This window comes from Callorhinchus milii, unplaced genomic scaffold, assembly GCF_018977255.1.
Source record: "Callorhinchus milii isolate IMCB2004 unplaced genomic scaffold, IMCB_Cmil_1.0 Scaffold8, whole genome shotgun sequence".
In the NCBI taxonomy this organism is placed as follows: domain Eukaryota; kingdom Metazoa; phylum Chordata; class Chondrichthyes; order Chimaeriformes; family Callorhinchidae; genus Callorhinchus; species Callorhinchus milii.
In genome coordinates this window covers 9,439,088-9,460,739 of record NW_024704749.1, presented here as the reverse complement: position 1 = coordinate 9,460,739, position 21,652 = coordinate 9,439,088, and the positions used below count along the sequence as shown (strand labels likewise).

The window sequence follows — 21,652 nt, the reverse complement described above, 5'->3', positions numbered from 1 at the left end:
AAATTAGAGTGAATAATTACACTGAATTGTCAATCCAAACAGATAACACTTAAGAAGACAATAATGTTTATTCTAAAAGAAAATGAATTAACAGACTGATGATTACTTGCCATTTGAGACTACAGATTCTTCTGTAAACCAAACATGACTTAATGCTAATAATTCAGTAGCCACAAAATATTGGAACTTATTGGATGATAGAATTCTACTGTTTGCATTACTACAGATTCTCTAACATTATAGAATTACACTGTAGATTGTCACAGTGGTTGGAAATGAACCTGCTATATGTTTCGATGTGTGGATATAATGGGATATTCAATTATAAGCACACACTGAAAGATTTGCCACATCCTGTGAAAGGAGAATGATGAATGACTTTGAAATATCATCTTACCAGGCTGAGAGATACGAATGATTATTTAATTTTGACTGTCCCCTGCAATCCACATTTCTTTCTCTTTCGTGCAGTGGTTGAACCTCAGACACCAATTTGGGGAGTCATGGGATTTGCAAATAAAGAAGAGCTGATGACTTTCTCTTTTTATGTTCAATTGCGATGGCTATGTAGAAAGACCAAAATAGCAATATAAAAGTACAATTATGACCGTGTAATGAAATGAGGTGAGAAAGAAAGGTAGATATCATGATATTTAACCCTTTTAACCATAAACATCATCTATGCGGAAGCTTTGCTCAATGTTTGCTGGCATACTCCATGTAGAATTGGCAAGAGAATTATGTGACTTTACCATTCAGAGTGCGCCAGGTAGAAACAATCTCTGGCGACTATGCTTGGCTCACTCACTTGTCGCGCTTCCAAACCTGTACAGCAACCCCACCTACAGGATTCTCGTGTAATTCTGAGAAATTCTCAAAAGCAGCGACGAACAAAATCACTTCGTTTTTAACTTGACGTATTTCTGACATCCTGCTGAGGCACGGCACCGCTCCTCCGCCATTCGACGGAGTACTGTCACAAGTTGAACGTACACAGCGATGCGTGAGCCGTGATTGAAAATTAATAGACGAAGGGCGCTGCATCAAAGGCGGGCATTATGTTATTATATTACATTCTGGTGCAACCCCCCCCCCCCATTGCAATTCCCTCCCCACCCACACACCCCACAAAAAAAATGGGTGTCAGTGCATTGCCCCCACTCCCTCCCCTTCCCACAAAAAAAATGGGTGTCAGTGCATTGCCCCCCTCCCATAAAAAAAAGGTCAGTGCATTGCCCCCCTCCCCCTCCCATAAAAAAAGGTCAGTGCATTGCCCCCTTCCTCCCCCCACACAAAAAAAATGGGTGTCAGTGCATTGACTCCCTTCCCCCCCACAAAAAAAAATGGGTGTCAGTGCATTGCCCCCTCCATAAAAAAAAGGTCAGTGCATTGCCCCCCTTCCTCCCTCCCCCACAAAAAAAAATGGGTGTCAGTGCATTGCCCCCCTTCCTCCCTCCCCCACAAAAAAAAATGGGTGTCAGTGCATTGCCCCTTCCTCCCTCCCCCACAAAAAAAAATGGGTGTCAGTGCATTGCCCCTTCCTCCCTCCCCCCCACAAAAAAAAATGGGTGTCAGTGCATTGCCCCCTTTCCTCCCACCCCACAGAAAAAATGGGTGTCAGTGCATTGCCCCCCTCCCCCCCCACAAAAAAAATGGGTGTCAGTGCATTGCCCCCCTTCCTCCCTCCCCCACAAAAAAAAATGGGTGTCAGTGCATTGCCCCCTTCCTCCCTCCCCCCACAAAAAAAAGGGTGTCAGTGCATTGCCCCCCTCCCATAAAAAAAAGGTCAGTGCATTGCCCCCTCCCCCTCCCATAAAAAAAATGGGTGTCAGTGCATTGACCCCCTTCCTCCCCCCACAAAAAAAATGGGTGTCAGTGCATTGCCCCCTTCCTCCCTCCCCCCACAAAAAAAAATGGGCGTCAGTGCATTGCCCCCCTCCCCACCCCACACCCCTTTCACGACTCCAACCCAGAACTGATGCCCTGATGGTAACTTCTCCAGAGTAGACTTCTGTCCATTCACCCACCCACCCACCTTCGCGCCTGCGCAGATTGCTCCTGCGCTGGTGACGCACGCTCGGCAGTGTGCGCCGTTGCATTGTGGGGGCTGTAGTCCCGCCCCCGGGCGGGCGTCGAGCCGGTCGGCGGGAGGGAGTGGCGCGTGCGCACTCGCGCGAGCGCGCGGAGCTGCGCGCGGCGCGGCGGGAGGGAGGGAGGACGGCGTTGCCGCGCGCGCCGCCCGCCCGCCCGCCACAGAACATTCGTTCCTTCCATCACCTCAGCGCGGAGCTCGAGCTCTGGTCCTGCAGCCGAGTGGCGGCGGCGGCGGTGGTGGCGGTGTCGTCGTCCCCTCAGCGGAGGGAGAGATTAGCCACAGCTGAGAGCCAGAGGGGGTGGGCGGGTGGTGGGGGGGGGGTAGGGGAGGGAAGGTTGTTGACGGGACGGGACGACACGACGACGACGAGAATTATGCTGCTGTACCCCTGGAACTGCAGGGATTTTAGGAGGAGAGACCGACGCCGACGCCGCAGCTCCGCCGTTGCTTTTGCCGGGATCTGTCTGAAATGATGCCGTGGCTCTGAGGAGAGAGGAGAGGAGGGGGAGCAGGAGGGGTGTGGGGGTGTGTGTGGGGGGAGAGGAGGCAGAGGCAGCCTGTCAGTATGTGCAGCCGCTGCTCCCGCTGCCGAGCCGCTCCGGGTGCCCATCCGACCTCTTGATGCTCCACAATTTTGCTTTACAAATATGATGAAATGGCAGCCCCGGAAGAAGGTAAGCCGACCCCAGAGGGTCCCGAACACACAGCACAGGAGACCCCTGAGGGGGTGGGGGTGTGTGTGTGTGGGGGGGGTCTCTCTCTCTCTCTCTCCCCCCCCTCTCTCCCCTCGCCCTGTGAAACGTCAACCGAACCGAACCGAACGCGTTGGGGGAATCGATAACCCTCGCTCTGGCTTTGGTTTTCCGTCGGTCGCGATCGATCCGAACCGATCGATCGGATCGATCGAATCGATCGATCACGCGGCCGACGCGCTTGAAACGGTGTTGAGGGGGCGCGCGGCGCGGGAGTGCTGTCCCGATGGCTGCGGAAAACTTTTAACACTTTCTCTCTCTTTTTCTCTCTTTTTCTCTCTTTTTCTTTTTTTCTCGCTCGCTCTCTCTCTCGCTCTCCCTGTGATGTTGTCATGGATTTAAGAAACCCTTTCCTTGTCCAAAACACTGTCGTTTGAACTCGCGGAGTTCAGGAATGTAACGCTCTACTGGAGTTGTGTGTTGTTGTTGCGCACAAGACGTCTTATCAATAAATATCTGCCATCTCTTCGTTGGTATTGAAAGCTCGGCCAGTGTGCCCCCTCCCCCCCACCCCCCCCCCCACCACACACACATCCTCCCTCCCCCCCCCACACACACACCCCCCCCACACACAACACACCCTCACCCCCCACACACACACCCCTCACCCCCCCCACACACACATCCCTCACCCCCACACACACACCCACACACACATCCTCCCCCCTACAAACACCCCCCACACCCCCCACCCTCCCCCCCACATACACCCTCCCCCCCCACACCCCCCCCACCACACACCCCCTCCCCCCCACCCCCCCCCCCACACCCCCTCCCTCCCCACACACACACACATCCTCCCCCCACCCCCCTACCACGGTCTTGTCAGATAGTTTTAGGGGGGTGGGGAGAGTGGTCACTCACCTGAAATATTTCTGTCCCAACAAATCCCACCGGTGTTGTTTGGGTGTACGTGTAAAATTGTGTGCGGGAGTGAGCGGGATCGGGGCAGAACCTGTGCTGAACCGCGGTCATTGGTCTCTGATGTGCTCATCGCACAGAAAGTAAAATCATTATCGTCGTCTTAAAAAAAAATTTGAGGTCCCCCCCCCCCCCCACCCTGAACATGTTTTGATGGGGGGGCTTTACCGGATCGACCAATTCCTCCTCCCCCCCCCCTCACTGTGGGAACATTCAGCGAATAGGTCCTTCCCGTTTGGTTTGGGGCCAGGTTTCTGCATCCGAAAGAAATCCGCAGCCCCCCGCGTTTTATGCTTTGACAGTTTCCTCGCCGCCGCCGCCGCCGCTTCTGAAATATTAATGAAATCATATATATAATACAGTTGACGTTTCATAGGATGGCTGGGAATGTCGTGTACCCCCACCCCCGGGCTTGTGTTTAGCCCCTTGCGTTTCCATAGAGCTGATCTATCATTGCCTGCTGTATGTGGGTCCCACTGGGGAAGGGGATGTGGGGGGGGGGGGGTGGGGGGGGGGGGTTGAAGTTTTAAAGCAGGGTCGGAAAAAGTACATTCAGCAGCAAAAAAAAATGGGGAAAGAGACAGACACAGTGCTCCTCGCTGCACTGCAGAAGGTTACATTTCACCGGCAGTCACTTAAGTTGAGGAGCAGAAGAAGTGTCGAGATCTTCCTTCCGAGTCGCCTCTGACGGTTAAACCATCGCGGTGATTTGTTCCACATGTGGGGCCGTGTTCTGAGCTGTAAACCTCCAGTTAAGATCGACGATTTTTTTTTTGCCCCCGAAAAAAAAAGAGCAGACGTTCGATAATCCGTAATAGTGGTTTTTTGTTTTTTTTTTCTCGCGCGCGGTGTTCATTTGATTATAAAGGCACCATTTTTCGAGCGCTGTCGCTGGGCTGCGATGCGACTACATCGGTTGTGTTTTTTAAAAAAAAAAGTTATGAACGATTCCAGGGTACAGCGAAAGTGATTTATTTCTTCCCTCTTTTTGGCAAAGTCCCTGTTCTTTTTGTAACGTGTAAGCATTTTTTTTTACTCGAACAGCATCTGCCTCCCAACATTTGAGACCCGAAGCGCTTACATATATATATATATATATACATACATATACATATCGAGTGTCTGGGTATAGATTGGGAAATATTGTACTTGGAGGATAACGTTTTAAAAATCCACGGATTGATTTGCAATCTCAATAGTAAGAGGGGGGCAGAGGATCCATCAGTACTTTAATCCTTTAATGCGAATGGTATTGACTTCCCCGCCTCCCCTGAAACAAGTTCCCCCTCAGTTTTTGATGTACGTTTCGCTGATGTTACATTTCCCCATCATCGCTGTGGCATTTGATGCCGTGATCGGCGCTGTTCTTGTGGTTTTAAGCAAAGAGGTGTCCCCAGAGTGTTAAGATGTGACGTATTTAATAGGGCTCAGCTGCTTGGGAAGATTTGGCATCTTTACTGTGCGGAACAGAGTTCGGTGAGAAATGGCTGTGAAGGCTCAGGTATTCGGGCACAGAAAGTGGCTGCGAGGAGTTATGGAAGTGCTGGTGTGAAATTTACTACCGAGTCCGCGTTAAAAGGCAGAAGAGAATAGAGGCGTTTGAATAGACCTCTCCGCTTTCAAAACAAAAGATTGATGGTGTTCCTTCTCCCTGCGTTAAAAAAGGGCAGCGTGCAGTTCCAGTGTTCAAAAAGACGCTGGGCTTAGGGCATTTTACCCCTTCCTGCTATTTTTGTGTGTCCTTTTCGGTTCACCACCACAACAGGAGCGCTGAAAAAGGGGAACGTGAAACCTGTCGAACTCTTTACGTTTTTCGGTTGATCTGTACGTTAAAGATGAACGAAATTTATCACGTTCAATAAAGGTCAACACACCAGGGAGAAAATGTTATTTTTCTGGAGCAGAATTCATTCAGTATATTTTTGTTTCAGCAACTGTTTGCTTGGAAACTTTATTTCAGATGAATAAAGCAGCAGATTGTGAAATAGTGATACCCACACACTAGATGTCACTACTGCATTAAAGGAGTTGGATCCCTAGGGTGTAATTACTATCCACCATTGCTAACATTGTTGCATACCCATACTCCCATAAACAATCCCTTTCTTATCAAATTTGTTGAATAGACTCTCCTTTTTTCTTTTGTTGTTACCTGAACTTTGCAAATATCTTCCCACTGAGAAAACAACTGAATTAGCCATTGAAATGAGAATGGGGGTGAAGGGACACTGTCAGCAAAACATTTTTTCTAATCAACAGGTTATAATTTGCGGAATCTAAATTTGCTACTTGTCCTGAATTCTTCACATCTGAAATCTGTGGGCACTAGCAATGGGAATTAATGGGATTTTGTTTTTAGTCAGCCAGATGTTAGCCACATGTGGAAACCCATCAAGAGTATTCACGTTAGTCTGAGAGTTCCAAATATATATGCCACCAATGCGTGGAGATTTCCCTGTGTCTGAAATGGAATAAATATCGTCTCCCTGGACCTAGTTCCAGAGAGTATGGACAGTTACAGGTTGGAGAGAGGGACCCTAGAGAGTGCATTGGAGTATGAGTTAAAACCACATAGTTTGCCATTGAAAGCTTTCTCTGGCAAACTTACTGTTGATTGTCCAATGTGATCACTCTACCCAATAGAACTTTAAAGGGTAACAGGAGTTGAGTGGGACCAATTCCTGCCCCCAGTGATGAGCCAGGCTGGCTGGTGTAGCGCAGTTGGCAGATCTAGCATCAGCAGTACCTTGGCTTCTGACATTCTGTTGCCCAATCATGGCATCAACAACAACAACAAAATTACATTTATAGAGCGCCTTTCACATTGGGAGGATGTCCCAAAGCGCTGAACAGTTAGGTGTTGGGGCCCGAACATGGGGGAGGGCTGGTGTAGGGGTGAAGGAAGGCAGAGAGGTGGAAGGGCGATCAAAGACACGGTTGAAGAGAAGGGTCTTGGGACCGACCTTGAAGGAGGCAAGGGACCAGCTCAGCTGGAATGGGGTGCAGGCAGCATTGACCTAGTGCCGAAGTCAAAACATCTTGCTTATGTTTGAATGTATACTCTATATGTACATGTATATTTATTGTTGTGAATACACCATTCACGTGACCTATTGAAATTGAGGTTGAACTTGTGAACTACATCTTGGACCTTTGACCCACAGTGAAACATAGCAACGAAAAGTAGCATTGAGTGACTGGCCTTGCTAGTGGAAAGCAGGTTTTCTGCTTGGGAGTATTTTGGGGAATTTATAGCATCGGTTTATTTTTGGGTTAAACATTTGCTGACTTTAAAGGGGTTTAATTCTTGTAGTGTAGTGGGTAGTGCGCTCGCCTCACAAGCAAAGGGGACTCGGGTTCGATTCCCGGGCGGGATAAAACCTTAGGTAAGTTTCCTTACTCCACACACATGCCTCTGTTTACCCAGCAATAAGTAGGAACCTGCTTGCTAGTCAATTGGTGGATCACTTCCCGGGGGTAATAATCCCTCGTAAAATATAATAATTGGGTTACTCAATCTATGATTGTTTGGGGAACTCTGCTGTGTGCAATTCACTGCCGCACTTCGCCCACAAAAACACACGGTCACTTTACAGTACATTCTGTGAAATGCTTTGAGACGTCTCAAAGACGTGATAAGGCACTGTGTCAAATTCAAGGATTATTATTATTTTGGAAAGTTTAAGGGAAATTTTGTGGTAAATGAAAAATCCAGTCCATTGTTTTGAAGACGTTATCTCCTTTTCCCATCTATTTGGCCGGATGTGCCATTCCTGTTTCTTGGGTCAGAATGAGGAGGGGACCTGGTCTCAACAATTTGCCCACAGTGTTGTTTAACAGATGTGTGAAAACAGAGTTCTGTCATTCACAGATTTAGAGTTTTCTCTGCTCAACTCATGGGTAAATGTTTGATCTGTGCTTGGCATTTCCCCAACTTACTTAGCCAGAATTCTGTGTGCCAGCATGCTGTCGTATATTAAATTTGTATACTGATCAATGTCATAAGATATTCGTTTTGACCATTTTACTTAAATAGTTACTTTACGTACGTCATGAATAGTTGTTGGGTTGGAGCCAGGATTTGGGTAAATGTGAATGGAAGAAAGATGTTTTGCAGAAGCATTAAGCCCTTATCATTATGGTATTTATCAAGTGATTGTGATTCATGCTTCTTACTATCTATCGCTCCCATTTAATCCTGTTGTCAGCTAAGAATTAAAATAAACTCAGGAAAATGATATATCGTATATTAGGAAATCATATCTAAGCAGACTGCATCTCTACATATGGTCTTCTAGACAGGATGCTAGCAAACTGATCCTCGCCTTTCATGAAAGATGGCATAGAATTAAGTGCATAGGATAGAGGCAAAGATCCCTTTCCCGTCTTTTTTTTATGTGAAATGGGGTGTAAATTAATCCATATTTGGAATTGTTGTATGGGCCTTCACAACTAACCAAGTACATTCCTGCCGTATCAGTAGATCTCAATGTTGGCCTGATGATTTAAAGTGATGTGGGTTTAATTTCTGCTGTTTCTATTCTTGTTTTAATACGTCACATATTTGCCTCAGAAGAATATTAAAAATTTAAACACACTTGCAGTTGAAAGGCTGAGATTTAATACTACTACTACCTAATATGGGGCTTTTATCATGTAGAACATTTTAAAGTGCTTCATATAGTGAGTAATTTTGAAGTGTAGATATCTCACGAACGGCATTGAGTGAATGACCAATTTTTTTTCATGTGAACTTTGATGAGGAAAGAATATTGGCCTGGACACCCTTTGTCAGCTCTCAACAGACAGATTATGATCAGTTTATCCAAAACCCAACCACAAAATATTTGGGTGGATATCAGCACTGAGAAGGCTGAGGTTATGGTAACAAACCATATATATATATTATATATATAAATATATATCTATCATTAATCAGTGAGAGTATCTTTTAATGCAGTTTCCTTGTTAGTTGGGTTGTGACCTCTATTCCTCTAATTCTGATCTGCCTTTTAGCAGATTACTATGAGATTATGAGAAAGGTTTGCAGTGACTTGCCATTATTTTCTAATTAAAAAAAAGTATCTTACATGGGATAGCAGTCCGCCTGATGCCATAAGTTAAACCAAAAATTAATTGTTCATTCATTGAAGACACCGCCAACATCAACAAATTACAGTTATATAGCGCTTTCACCTGAAGAGGAGTGGAGGATAGAAATGTAGCATGTGAATCATCCAGTCCTCCATTCAATTTGGGCTGAAATGAAATCTCAGCGAGTAAATGACACAGAATGTTTTTTCAATTGTAAGTTCACCTGCCATAGAAGACTGAGGTATATCGTCAAAATTGGAAAGTTCGATTTACCTGTGAAGTAGTAGGCATATTTCCTGCCAAGGTCGGTAAATTTAGCAACAATCAGAGAATCACTGCAAGATGACTTTGAAAATATTTCTTATGTCGGTGGGCAACTATTTCTGTTGAATAACTCTTTATGTTGGAGCCTCACTAGTTCACTAGCTGTTGCTGTATAAAATTCTATCACTGACATAGTCAAATAGAATATAACTTTCAGTAGGTATAATATTACTGTAGAATTAACAAATCATTTATAATTCAACCAATATTTCTGCATTTAAATTAAATTTCTGCATCTGATAATAATGGCTATCCCTTTACTGCAGATGGCTATCAATATAACATATGCTTATGCACTTCCTATAACTACAGAACCATAAGTAAGTCTATAGACAGTAATCTAATATAATGCTGCAACTGTAGTAATGCTATATAGATAGATATCTGCGGTGAATTGGAGTGTGCGTCTTTTGAAATGCAGGAAATGATCCTAACAATTACAGAATTAATGAATAAATCATGAGTGATACGTCCCACAGAAACACAGCACATATCTGTTAACATGAACCATGGTCATTTGGAAAATAGCATCTTAGCTGAAAAGGCCGGGATAGAAATTACCCCAAAATGTAATTATTAAAAAAAACTACACCTTTCTGAAATCGTCTCACAGTTAAATGGTTTTGTGTAGCAATTTGTCACGTGTTTCTGAGGCCCCAAAGACATGGAAATGAATTTGAATCACGTTTTTGCTGCAGATGTTTAAAATAGTGTCACAAGAAATTGATTTTTTTTCTGCATGGCACATTGCTGTGTGATACCATTTCTTTCCATCAGTGAAATAAAATGTGGGTTAAACTACTGCTTCTGGGCAGACATTATTATTGGATTTAAGACAAAATGTTTTTGTTATTTGATTGGAATTCAGATTTAATTGTTGTTACATATTTGCCATTTCAGCAATAGCATTTCATGAAACAACAGGCAGCATTTTCAGGAGTGAAGAAGTAAATATAAATATAAAATCGGTTTCCGATTTTAATCGATAAAATTGGGAATGGTTGCCTTTTTTTTCCAATTTTCCCCAAATCAAGGGAAATGAATTCCTGTCGTTAAACATAGTTTTTTTAATTTATTTTATTGCTTAGAATTACAAAAATTATCAAATTCTGGGTTGCAAGATCAACTTGGAGATCAAGTCCAATGTTGCATCCATGAGTTATACCCAGGCAGTGCCATCAACATCACTTCCTGCACAATGCGACTTAAGACCCAGATGTCGGCTATATTTATAGTTAAACCAATTGCTAAAAATTTAAAACATCTGAAAAAGATGAAATAAATGTCGATATTATCTACCCCAAATTAAAACAAATCTGAATCCGAAAACCGGCAAAAACTTTGAAAGAGTAGATTTTTGAAGTGGAGAATACACAATTGGATTGTGAAAATTAGATTTCAAACAAAATGAGAAATATTTAAGGAGCTATTGAAATTAATTCCAGCTAAATCAACATTGATTGAAAGCCAACATAGAATTACATTGAATGTTGCAGCATCAAAACAAACCATTTGACCGAATTAGTTTCCACACAATTATACTCTACATGAGCTTGCATCCCTTTCTATGCCCATCTATTCCCATCTACCTCACTCAAATATGCATCAGATTTCTTGTTAAATATCTTGATGCTTTTTGCTTTAGTTTACGACAGTGAGTTCCATATTCTCACTATCCTCTGCATAAAGAAGTTCTTCCTTAACTCCCTTTTAGATCTGCCACAAGCAGTCTTTATTTATACTCCTCATTTTGTTTTTCTTAAGTGGAAATTCACCTTATCCATTCTGGAGGATAGCCAGAAATGGGAACTCCGGTCTGGAAATAAGTTATGAGTGGGGCACATTTGGTATTTTTAATATATAAACAACTTGCAAAGGCTGATTGGTGGCAGATGCTGTCCATTGTGGATAATTATAAATGAATAGTGTCAGAGCAAGAGAGAGTAGGTGTTAAATGGAACAGTTATACAGTATATTTATCAGGACTGATTTCTTGGGGTTAGTGTGGGGAAATCTATAAAACTATCAGCCCAGTGGTTTGTGGCTGTGAAAGGCAAATAAAGTACGTGGTTAAGTTAGCAGAGGGAGAGAGTACATCAAAAGAAATTGTGTTATTCCTGTATGAGACTTTAATCAGAGCCAAGATGGAATACTATATATAGCCTTTTCACTTGATATTAGGAAAGATTTTATTACCCTTGAGCAGGCATAGGGTGAGTAACCAAAATGATAATCAGGTTTCAGGAAATCCATTTTATTTGGTCAGTTGAGTAACTGAACTAAGTGGAAACCCATTGCCATGTTGAAGGGCATCCAAACCAAACTGAGAGTTCCATATATGTGTGCCACTTACGCATGGAAATGCTGCTGTGTCTGAGATGGAATGCGCACTCTCTTCCTGGAGGGGCGCAGGCTGCATACCTAATCTGGAAAGAATTAGGCACAGGTTGGCATGAGCCAAAATTTAGGGACTCAAGAGTGTGTGTTGGGAATATTGCTGGAGTTGATCCAGTTGAAACCACTTAGCTTGCCATTGCGATTACTTTTTAGCAAGCTTCCCACTGCTTGTCCAGTTATGCCCAACCTATCTTTTTTAGTTTTTGGCTTACTCCGGGACACTACCCCGCGTGAAGGGCACTTTATAAATGCAAGTTGTCGTTGTTGTTGATTTTACCTAGAGTTCCTCCCTGCTGGACAGATAATTTTTAAAAATATTTTTACATCAAATTTATTTTTGGTTAGAGGGCTTCTCCATGTATTTTGTATTGCAATAACATGTCACTGGAACTCTTTCAATGCATTATAGCATGGGGATCAATAGTTACAATCTCATTAATGTCTATCAGGGTAGGGTTTGATTTGTAGTTTTGCTTTGAAATCTCTACCCAGCATTGCCTCATATTCTATGGAGAATTGGTCTCTGAGGTACTGTGCAAGCAGTTTTACCTGGAAGGTATGTTAACAAAATAAATAAGTGATGTTTAAAACCCACCATATGGATTCAGTGAACTATACTGAAAGAGCGAGAACAATTTGAAGAGTGTATGTGTGTGTGTGTGTGTGTAGCACCCTTCAGGCATGGTAGCGTTTGGAGCGATTAAACAGGTAACTGGTGGGTTAAATATTATAATTCAATACTAAGTTCGGGCAAATCCTATACTCAGTAAGGAAGAAAGAACTGCATTTTTATTGAGTTTCAAAATATTTGAAATAATGACGTCGGATCTATAACTTTCACCTAAGTAGGCAAATGAAGCCTTGGTTTTACATTACATCCGAAGGCGTCTCATACTCTGACAATGCAGCACACCCTAATCTTAATTTGTTAGGATGGTGGAATCTAATTGGTTCCATCAGCATACCTTGATGTCCATTACACATGTGGTGCCTGGAAAAAATGTTTTTTTTTGATAGACATGCAAGGTTCTTCATGGTTTCTTTATCTATGCTAAGAACACAAATTAGGAAGTATTTAAAGATACAGTATATTCTGCGGTGGTTTCTGTCCATCCTGACATATCACATGGTAATTTTTAAGTCTTGCATCTTTTCCTTACCTTATTTTTAACATTTCACTGTTTTTTCCCTGATTGGAGTATTTTTTAGAGACTAGAAATGTGTATGTTCAAGATAGGATATTTTCTAGTGTACAAAGCTGATTATAAGGCTAAATTAAAAGGGGATAGCCTGTGGCAATAGAAAAACTCATCATAATAAATTTTGTGTAAACTGTGGCTACCATTGAATGGACCTGCGTTTCCCCTGGGAGGTTTCAGTGAGATAATTTCCACGCATCTGTCAGAGCTATCTTGTTTTCTGTAGTCCTTGCATGTATTTCACAATTGGCAAACAGTGCAAAGCCGTAAATAATTACCTTTGAATGATGAATTATCTGAGGCTAACCTTCCTTTGTTTATGCTTGTGGCTTTAAATATGACTTCAGGATGTTACATGAGTGACACGTTACCATTGTTCTTTCCCGTGTGTGAGCAACTGTAGATTACTGCTTGGTTGAGCCTATACAGTATTTATGCAAAGTGCTTGGAATGCATTACTCCACTTAAGACTTGCCATTTAATCAGTAGAAGAAAGCCAGTAAACAACATTACATCCCTACAGTGGATGAGATGCTTCAATCTTGATATTTTTGTCATTACTTTAGGTATTGGAGCTAAGATTGATGTTGAAGTGTTTCTGTGATTTCCTTTCATTGCTTTACAAAGATCTGATCTAACATACGTTATTCCATCACCTCACTCACCTACTAAATATTTTAGACATTTCTATTTGTACAACAGAAAGAATACACATTAAAACAAGGTCTACATATTAGTGTAGTGGGTTAGCACAGCGTCCTCTGAGATTTAGTTTGGAGACTGGTGGATTAATAGTCTCCAAGCCCAATTCTTAGTCACTAATAGAGGAGCAAGTCAGAATGAACTTTACCTCTTTCTTCCATTCTAACTATGAGCATTTAATTTAGTTTGCTAGGATGCAGACACATACTAATCCACAACATAGTCACTTAACTTACAGTAAGTATATCTTGTGAACTGTTCTGAGACATCCTGACGTGAAAAGTGCTGTATCAAATGTAAGGATTATTATTATCAAAATTAGTTCCTTGTTGGTTTTTGTTGTCTCTGGAATTCCTGCGTACCAGCATAGTGATAGAGTCTTACTGGTTACCTTAGCAGGTAATCTAACATTTGTGAAATGTGTCAGGAAATCAGACTCTTGTATTTCTTGGCATTGGGAAAACTCTTGTAGCAGAAAATGGCTGGCTACACTCTTCCAGCACCACTTTGTTTCCCATAGGAGTTAAAGCAGAAATGCATCATTGTGCCAATTTTGGTTCTATGGACTAATTCCCCTTCTCTTATTCTGTAATTTCTATGATTTCTATCACCCCAAACTTCCTTAAAATAATAATTTCATCCCAATAGAATTTTTGAATGGAATATAGCATGGAATATTTCAATAATCATCACTGAATGAGTCAAAGTAACATGGGATTGAAATGTTTAATGGTGTGTTATCATTCATTCTTCCAGGTTCACAAACTCTTAACCCCACCTCAACCCAGTACCTACAGATCAGATAAATTCATAATATTAGGAAAAAGTGGCTTAAGTAAATGTTAAAAATACCTTCTACATTTTACAATGTATGAGTTTGATAAATGCCAATCTATTTTACTGTGACTTAATCCAGAGAGTCTGGCTCCCTGTTAAAAGTATATAAAACCTCTGAAACATTTTGCTGTAGATTTGCACATAGAGCAGTTCAATTAATAAATTGCTTTGCCGAATAATCTCTTGGGGACCATCAATACCAAGCCCTAAGTTTTGGACAGCGCTGGGAAAATTTGATTATTTGATCAAATTGAAATTGTTCCTGGAACAATAAGCGAAACTATTATAGAGCTGGAAGAAAAGGATGCAGTACTATAACAATAACAATCGTTATATTTGGTAGAGCACATTTTTGTCTGAAGGACATCCCAAAGTGGATATTATTATTGGGATCCACTGTGAAGTGATGTGACTGCGCTCGGCAGGCAGTTGATACAGCAGTGTCCCATGAACAGCCATGGAGTGAATCACCAATTTTATTTGGGGGATTGTTGGCCAGGACATTAGGAGAATCTCTTTTCGAATGGTGCCACGAGATCTTTAACGCCCACCTGAACATGCTGACGGGACTTCTGGTTTAATATCTTATCCGAAGGATGGCACCTCTAACAACGCAGTACAACACAGATGCTTGGGAGTTTAGCACAACAAAATTTAACTTTCTGTAATAAATTTAGTTACTCCACTGTTAGGTTTTATTGAGAAGTAGCAGGGCATTTTCAGGATCAAACTATTTTGTATAAATGTTTCCATTCAGTTTCTTATGTTGTTTCTTTTGCGATTGAGTTGCTGTGTGAATCATTACATTTGCTGTGGTACAAACGAAAGTGGTTGAAAGCGGTTGCTTTTATCTGGGGTTTATACAAATACTGATCCAAGGCTCATATTTCTTGTCCAACGTTTTTTTTCTCCACACTTGTCAGGATTCAGTTGCTCCTGAAATCACCAGCTGTAGAACTTTTTACCCCAAATGCTTTAAGAACATGCTTTTACCTCTGATTTCTTTCTGTATTCTCTCTAACCTCACTCGGCTCCATTTCTTCTGTTTTCACTGTTTATATTTATGTTATTTTCCTTTAACTGTTTGAACCCTAACCTATGTTATATTTTAAAATCAAATCCGCCTCAGTCCGATGAACTGGGTTTGAGATCTTTAAATTTGATTCCCTATTGGCTTTTTGAAACCCCAGTATATTGATGTTTGACCTGGAGGCATCATTGAAGTGACCTGGTCAAACCAATGACAATATTTTAAAGTGACATCGGGTGCTTCAAACGCCCACAGGTTCTCTTGTTGGTAGTTCAAGGGAGGGAATGCTGTCAAAGCAAGTTATTTCATTCTCAAAACCCTAAGGATTAAGTTATTTACTATATCAGGTAGTTTCAAATAATGATCAATTCATTAGGTGTTTTGTACTTAAAGTGTGTTTCGTGTTCTATTGCAAAAGAATTAACTTTAGCACATGTAGTCGGAGGTTAAAGGTTATTGTAATGGTGCATTCTTCCATCTCAAATCTTTTGAGTGTCATTATCAGCTCTAGCTGCTTTTGAGGAAGTAACTTGAGTCAGGAGTAATTTATGATTGCAATTTATGATTGATCATTTGAGCAGCTGAAAAATAATTGATAATCTTTGTTTCATATTTATCAACATCAATGTAAAAACTGCTGACATCCAACACATCATTAACACCATTCCGTAACCTGCCCACCAGCAGGCATGTTTCAATAGTTTAGGAAGAGATGTGTTCCTATTTTCCCGTTTTCCTTCCTTCCCTCAAACTTCTCTCTGTACTTGAGAAAACAAATATGAAGGTCAGTCAGGATTGGGAATCAAAGACTATTCTTGTGGTTGGGAGGCCAGATGCGAGTACAGGGTTAGAGGTGTCTGACTGATTTGCCATTTGTGTGTTCAGACAAAGGTTTTCACATAGGCCGAAGCTCCTAAATGGTTGGGACTTTGAGTTGTATTGATTTGCTGTAGGCTGCAAAGAAGCTGTTTGTTAATGGAGTGCAGCAGTGCCATTACTTTCCTCTTGTGCCTATGGAGCAGAAGTCCCTGGAGACGCATTGTTTCCTCCTAAACACCAAACATGTCAAGAGATTGTGATGAAAAATATTCTGTTAGCTTTTCGTGACTGAATAGAACTGGCTTTTTGGAGGCATGCTTGGCTTTGGTGACTCTCACCAAACCTTTGACTGCCTTTCCTTTTTTGCCCCCCCCCCCCCCCCGAGAGTGAACAATTTATCTTAGCCCCCTTTTATGTGTCTTCCAAAATGTATTGCTCCTTCACTGGAAGGTAACCGTAAGGGCAGCAGTAACAGGGATTTATGCTTCAAATTGTCAGTCTGCTTTCAGTAACGTTTGGCAGAAATGCACTGTCGACAAGTTGGTGTTCCGTTTTGTTTGGCTAATACATGCCAATGAGATAGTATGAGCTTACACAGCTATTCTGTCCATCTGATGTGAAAAATCTCAGCAACATTTGAGACAATGTTCTAGCAATTTCAACTGAACAAAAATCGGTGAACTTGATTGAGTTGAATTAAGTATATGTCAGGGAAGTAATAGCAAGTATATATATGTTTCGTAATAATATACTCTTGGATTTAATATAGTGCCTTATCACATAATCGAGACATCCCAAAGTGCTTCACAGGATTTTACTATATAGTAAATGGGTATTTGTAGGCAAATGGAGCAGCCATCCAGCAATGTGCCACAAATAGCCAGTAAATTAATAATCAATTGTATCTGGGCATTGATGGCCAGGGCATTTTTCTTTTGCTACAGTTGGCAGTGTAGCAGCCTTAGAACCAGTTACCATAAATTAAGATTCCAGAGTTCAGCAAATTTTGTTGACTTGAGGTTAATAGCATTCTGGCAATGATCCACAATAAAATAGTGATTTATGTTTTATTTTTAGGATTAATATTTAATGAGGAATGATTTTTAAATGTTTTATCAGATGACTGGCTTTGTATTTTCTGGAAACTTCTATCAAATTCCTTTCACTGTAGTACAGGGTGACCAAAAGGTTGTGATACCATTACAATGTCTAATAAGTCTTAAACAAATTATGATATGTTTGTGTTTTTTTAGATAATAGGGTAGCTGAAAAATAAGAAAATTGATCTAGTCATGGAGAAATGGAATAATGAACATCGCGCTGCAATTATGGAACTGTACTTCTCGAATGGAAATTCGGTCGTTGCAGCACAGTGACAGTTTTGGCAAAAAATTGGATTACGTGATAGTCCATCAAAGATGTCCATATTGTGCTATGTTTCTGCATTACGTGACACAGGAAGTGTTAAAGATGTACAAGGAAGTGGATGGTCTCGAACAGCGCGAACCTTCTTCCAACAAGATGGGCAACATGCTAAGGCAACAATCCAAATTTTGCATGAAACTTTCCCTAATTGCGTCATTTCCAGGTTTGGTGATATCCCATGGCCCTCTAGATCGCCACATCTCACTGCCCCCGAATACTTTTTGTGAGGTTATTTGAAATCACTAGTTGAACAAAATCGGCCACAATCAGTAATGGCGATGAAGGACAATATCAGAGAGGCTGTGCAGTTCATTCCAGCTGAAACACTCAGGAAAGTAACAGAAAATGTCAATATTTGTTGTTGTGAATATGTAGATGTACAGGGAATTCATCTTTCCGGTATTATTTTTAAACAGTAGTTTATTTAATTTAATAAAAATGTAACAGCAAAGTCTGTAATTTCGATTTTTTTATGCAATGAATGCTGTCTTTGAAGAAATAAAGTAATTATTATTAAAATAAATAGCATCACGACTTTTTGGTCACCCCGTATTATTTATTATTGGACTAATGTCCGCTTATGGGATGGGGAAAAAAGTGTTTGATCCGTTAGTTAGTGACTTTCTAAGATCAGAAAGTGGTTATCGCATCCAGTTGTTTGAAATTATTGACCTGCAGTTTATTCAGGTAGTCCATTGTCCAGTTTGACCCACATGTTTTGATTTTGGAGACTTGCAAGCTAAATAAACCTTTTTAAAAAATGCTTAGCAAATGTCAATATGGTTGTGGGTGCTGATCTGTATGTTAGGTTTTTGCTGTGGGTACCCCATGTGAAGTAACTGTGCATATGATAAATTTCTGGACTTCTTAGATTCTGGTGATTTTTTTTGCTGTTTTGAATCTCCATTCTGACCTCCTTCACGTTTTAGTTTCTCACCCATACACTCATCTACAGAACGTTCTCTTAGGTTTGGGGGAATTGAAGGAACTGTCTTGAGAGTCTGTCCAGTTTGTTGTGCCAGTTCTTTGTCCCTAGCAGACTGATTTAAAACCTGCACATTCACTTTTACAAATAGTGTCCTGATCCAGAGCCCAGTGTAAAACAAAAGAGTTACACATTGGTGGGAATGTGAAATGCTTTAACACACTTGCTTGAGATCCGTGGATCGTGCCATGAACTCTGGGAGTGAACAATCATCTCAACCTTAAGAATGTGTAACAACCACAAATAAACTCCAAAGCATTATTTTAACACAGGATACATTTCTTTTTGAAAGTGAACCTCTTTTGGATCTTCCTGGTAACGGCCTTGGACACAATCCCAAACATAGTTTAAAATTCCATTTGTATGCATGCAAAGTCTGGTTTTGTTGATCCCTGAGGAGCTTTCCCATTGGAGGTTTTCAGAAAGGCTTTGGTTACTGCTGACTGCCACTATTTTTCCCACTAAGGCTTTATGGAAAGCTCAGCATCATGTGAAAGTAAAGAGGGGATGTTTTGGATTATGATGCAGTCACTTGAAAGAAGAAGCAGGTTTTATGGGTTTTCTAGGAACTTATATACCGGGTAATGCTAGGTGTAGTGCACCTGTGTATATATTTTAATACATTATATGTCTATTTCTCTTTACATTTTAATAATCCTTGTATTTCATTTAGCAAATTTCACATCAGTAGTTTGCCTAAAGGTAGGAGAACTTGGCAGCCCATTTGTAGACAGCAATGTCCACAAAGAGCCTTGAAAGAAATTAGCAATTTTTATTTGGGGGAATTGTTGGCTTGGACACCAGGAGAAGGTCTCTTTCTCTTTTTGACTCGTGCCATGCGATCCTTAATGTCCACCTTATATTCCAACCTCTTGCCATAAAGAGCAGCATCTCAGTCCAGTAGCAAAACACCCTGTTTTCATTATAGGGTTCTCCAGTGTGACACACGTTCTCGTTCCTGTGTGATGTTCATTCAGCACCTGGTGCTGTAGATCACGTTGTTGACACTTTCTACTTAATTTGGTATGGTTTGATGATTTAAACCTTTCAGAATTTTTCTCTGCAGTTAATTACATGGTGGTTTAGGGACTACATTCCTAATAGATGGATAGGAGGGGGTTGTAGGCAGACGGACAGAACGCACAGTATGACCATCAGCTATCTGGACAGCTGTAATATGCTGCAGAGAAATCGGAAAAAGAGAATGCCTGCTGGTTCAATGCAGTCACGGTTAGCAAACCAACACTTTGGCTGCTGTCTGTGCTTCCTCTGTGTTTTTCTGTTACTGTTGAAAAGTACAGATTTGTTCTGTTACACAACCTCTAAGAGAAAGATCTTTATTTGTTTCTAATATTGAAAATCGTGTGATAGAATCAGGATAAAGTTTACAGAGCCAATTATCAGAACTGTAAATAAATCAGAGTGAAGATGTGAGACATGCTTTAATGTTTTTTGAAGAAGTAGTCAAGCAGCATACAAAGTGCCTGTTTTGGTGATATTTCTACCTGTAGCATCTGACTATAGAAAGCAGATGCCAGACAGGAAATATGATTCACTATCTGTTGACTCCTTGCTAATTTCAGGTCTGAGTCATACATGGATATTTAACCACTTGAACCACTCATGCATACAATCTAACTTAGTTACCTTTTTATTTTTGAGCTTCCTTGTAACAGGCTAGACAGGAAGTATGGTATCAGACGAGACACGTAATCATAAATCGTGTCTGATTTTTTTTTGGTGAATTTGCTTGTCGAAGTACGAGAAATGTTACTGCCAGGGATGAAATACTTCCTACCTTAATTAATCCATAATCGGCATCCAGTGTTTCCAGATCAGATACCATCATTCATGTTGTCGTTACCTCCTAACTAAGACTATCCTGATGCATTCCTCCCTACAACAACAACAACAACAAGATTCCATTTATAAAGCGCCTTTCATGTCAGGAGGACGTCCCAAGGCGCTGCACAGTTGGGTCAGGACCCGAGCAGGGGGGAATGGTCAGGGTGAGGGGAGGGAAGGGAGGGAGCGAGGAGGGGGGAAATGGTCAGGGTGAGGGGAGGGAAGGGAGGGAGCGAGGAGGGGGAAGAGAGTTGAGAGTGGAGCTGAAGGCTCGGTCAAAGAGAAAGGTTTTGAGACCGGCCTTGAAGGAGGAGAGGGAGGAAGCGGCAAAGGCACTGGGGGATGGAGTTCCAGAGCCTGGGGGCTGAGAGGCTGAAGGCCCGACCACCGATGGTAGGGCGATTGGGGCGGGGGACGTGGAGCAGACTGGAGCCGGAGGAACGGAGGATACAGGCAGGTAGGTAGGGGGATAGTAGGTCAGAGAGGTAGGAGGGAGCGAGGCCGTGGATGGCCTTATAGGTGAGGATGAGGATCTTGAAATCAATCCTCTGGGGGATGGGGAGCCAGTGGAGCGAGCGAGGGTGGGTGTGATGTGTTCCACAAGTAGCATTCAAACGATTTAACATTCAAAGGCTTTGTTCACTTTGTTCACAGAGTAGAAATTGCCTATTTTGGCAAGATTTCTACCAACATCAACTGACTATAGAAAGCAGATGCCCATCTGGAGACAGGAGCATTCACTATCCATTAACTCCTTGCCAATTTCACATCTGAGCCACAAATGGATGCTTAACCACTTGAACTGCCATTAAACTCCATATAGGAGTTGGCTGATCCAAAACTTTGCCTCCCTTTTTGTCTTGTCACCCACAGCAAACTCCACATGTCAATTATCGCAGCTCTCACCACGTTCCACTGGCATCTTACCCCACATGAAGGGCGCTATATAAATGCAAGTTGTTGTATTTTTGTCTACCTAAAGTGAATAGGAAATGGGAATCTACAGGTTTTATTGAGAATTGTTTACTGGAGCAAGTGTCATTTTTGTTTTTGAACAACGGCGTGAATCGGGTAAATTTCCCTACCCTTTTAGTCCAGGTATTTTAGAAATAAAGCTGCTTAATTGGGTAGGATTGTACTGAGGACATATGTCCTCCAGAGACCATCTAAGTCTGTCAGAAGTAGTCAAAAATCTGACCCTTAACCCTCTGATAGATAGGATCTTTT

The 21,652-nt window shown here is 41.8% G+C and overlaps 1 protein-coding gene across 1 annotated transcript in view; it reads left to right on the top strand.

The window, feature by feature from the left end:
- The first annotated feature begins 2,413 nt into the window (after positions 1-2,413).
- ttc28 (tetratricopeptide repeat domain 28) overlaps positions 2,414-21,652 on the top strand; it is a 170,297-nt gene continuing 151,058 nt past the window's right edge. Inside the window, exon 1 of the mRNA XM_042337666.1 lies at positions 2,414-2,769. Within this exon, the coding sequence (XP_042193600.1) occupies positions 2,743-2,769 (27 nt within the window). The 5' untranslated portion in view covers positions 2,414-2,742. The remainder of the gene's footprint in view (positions 2,770-21,652) is intronic.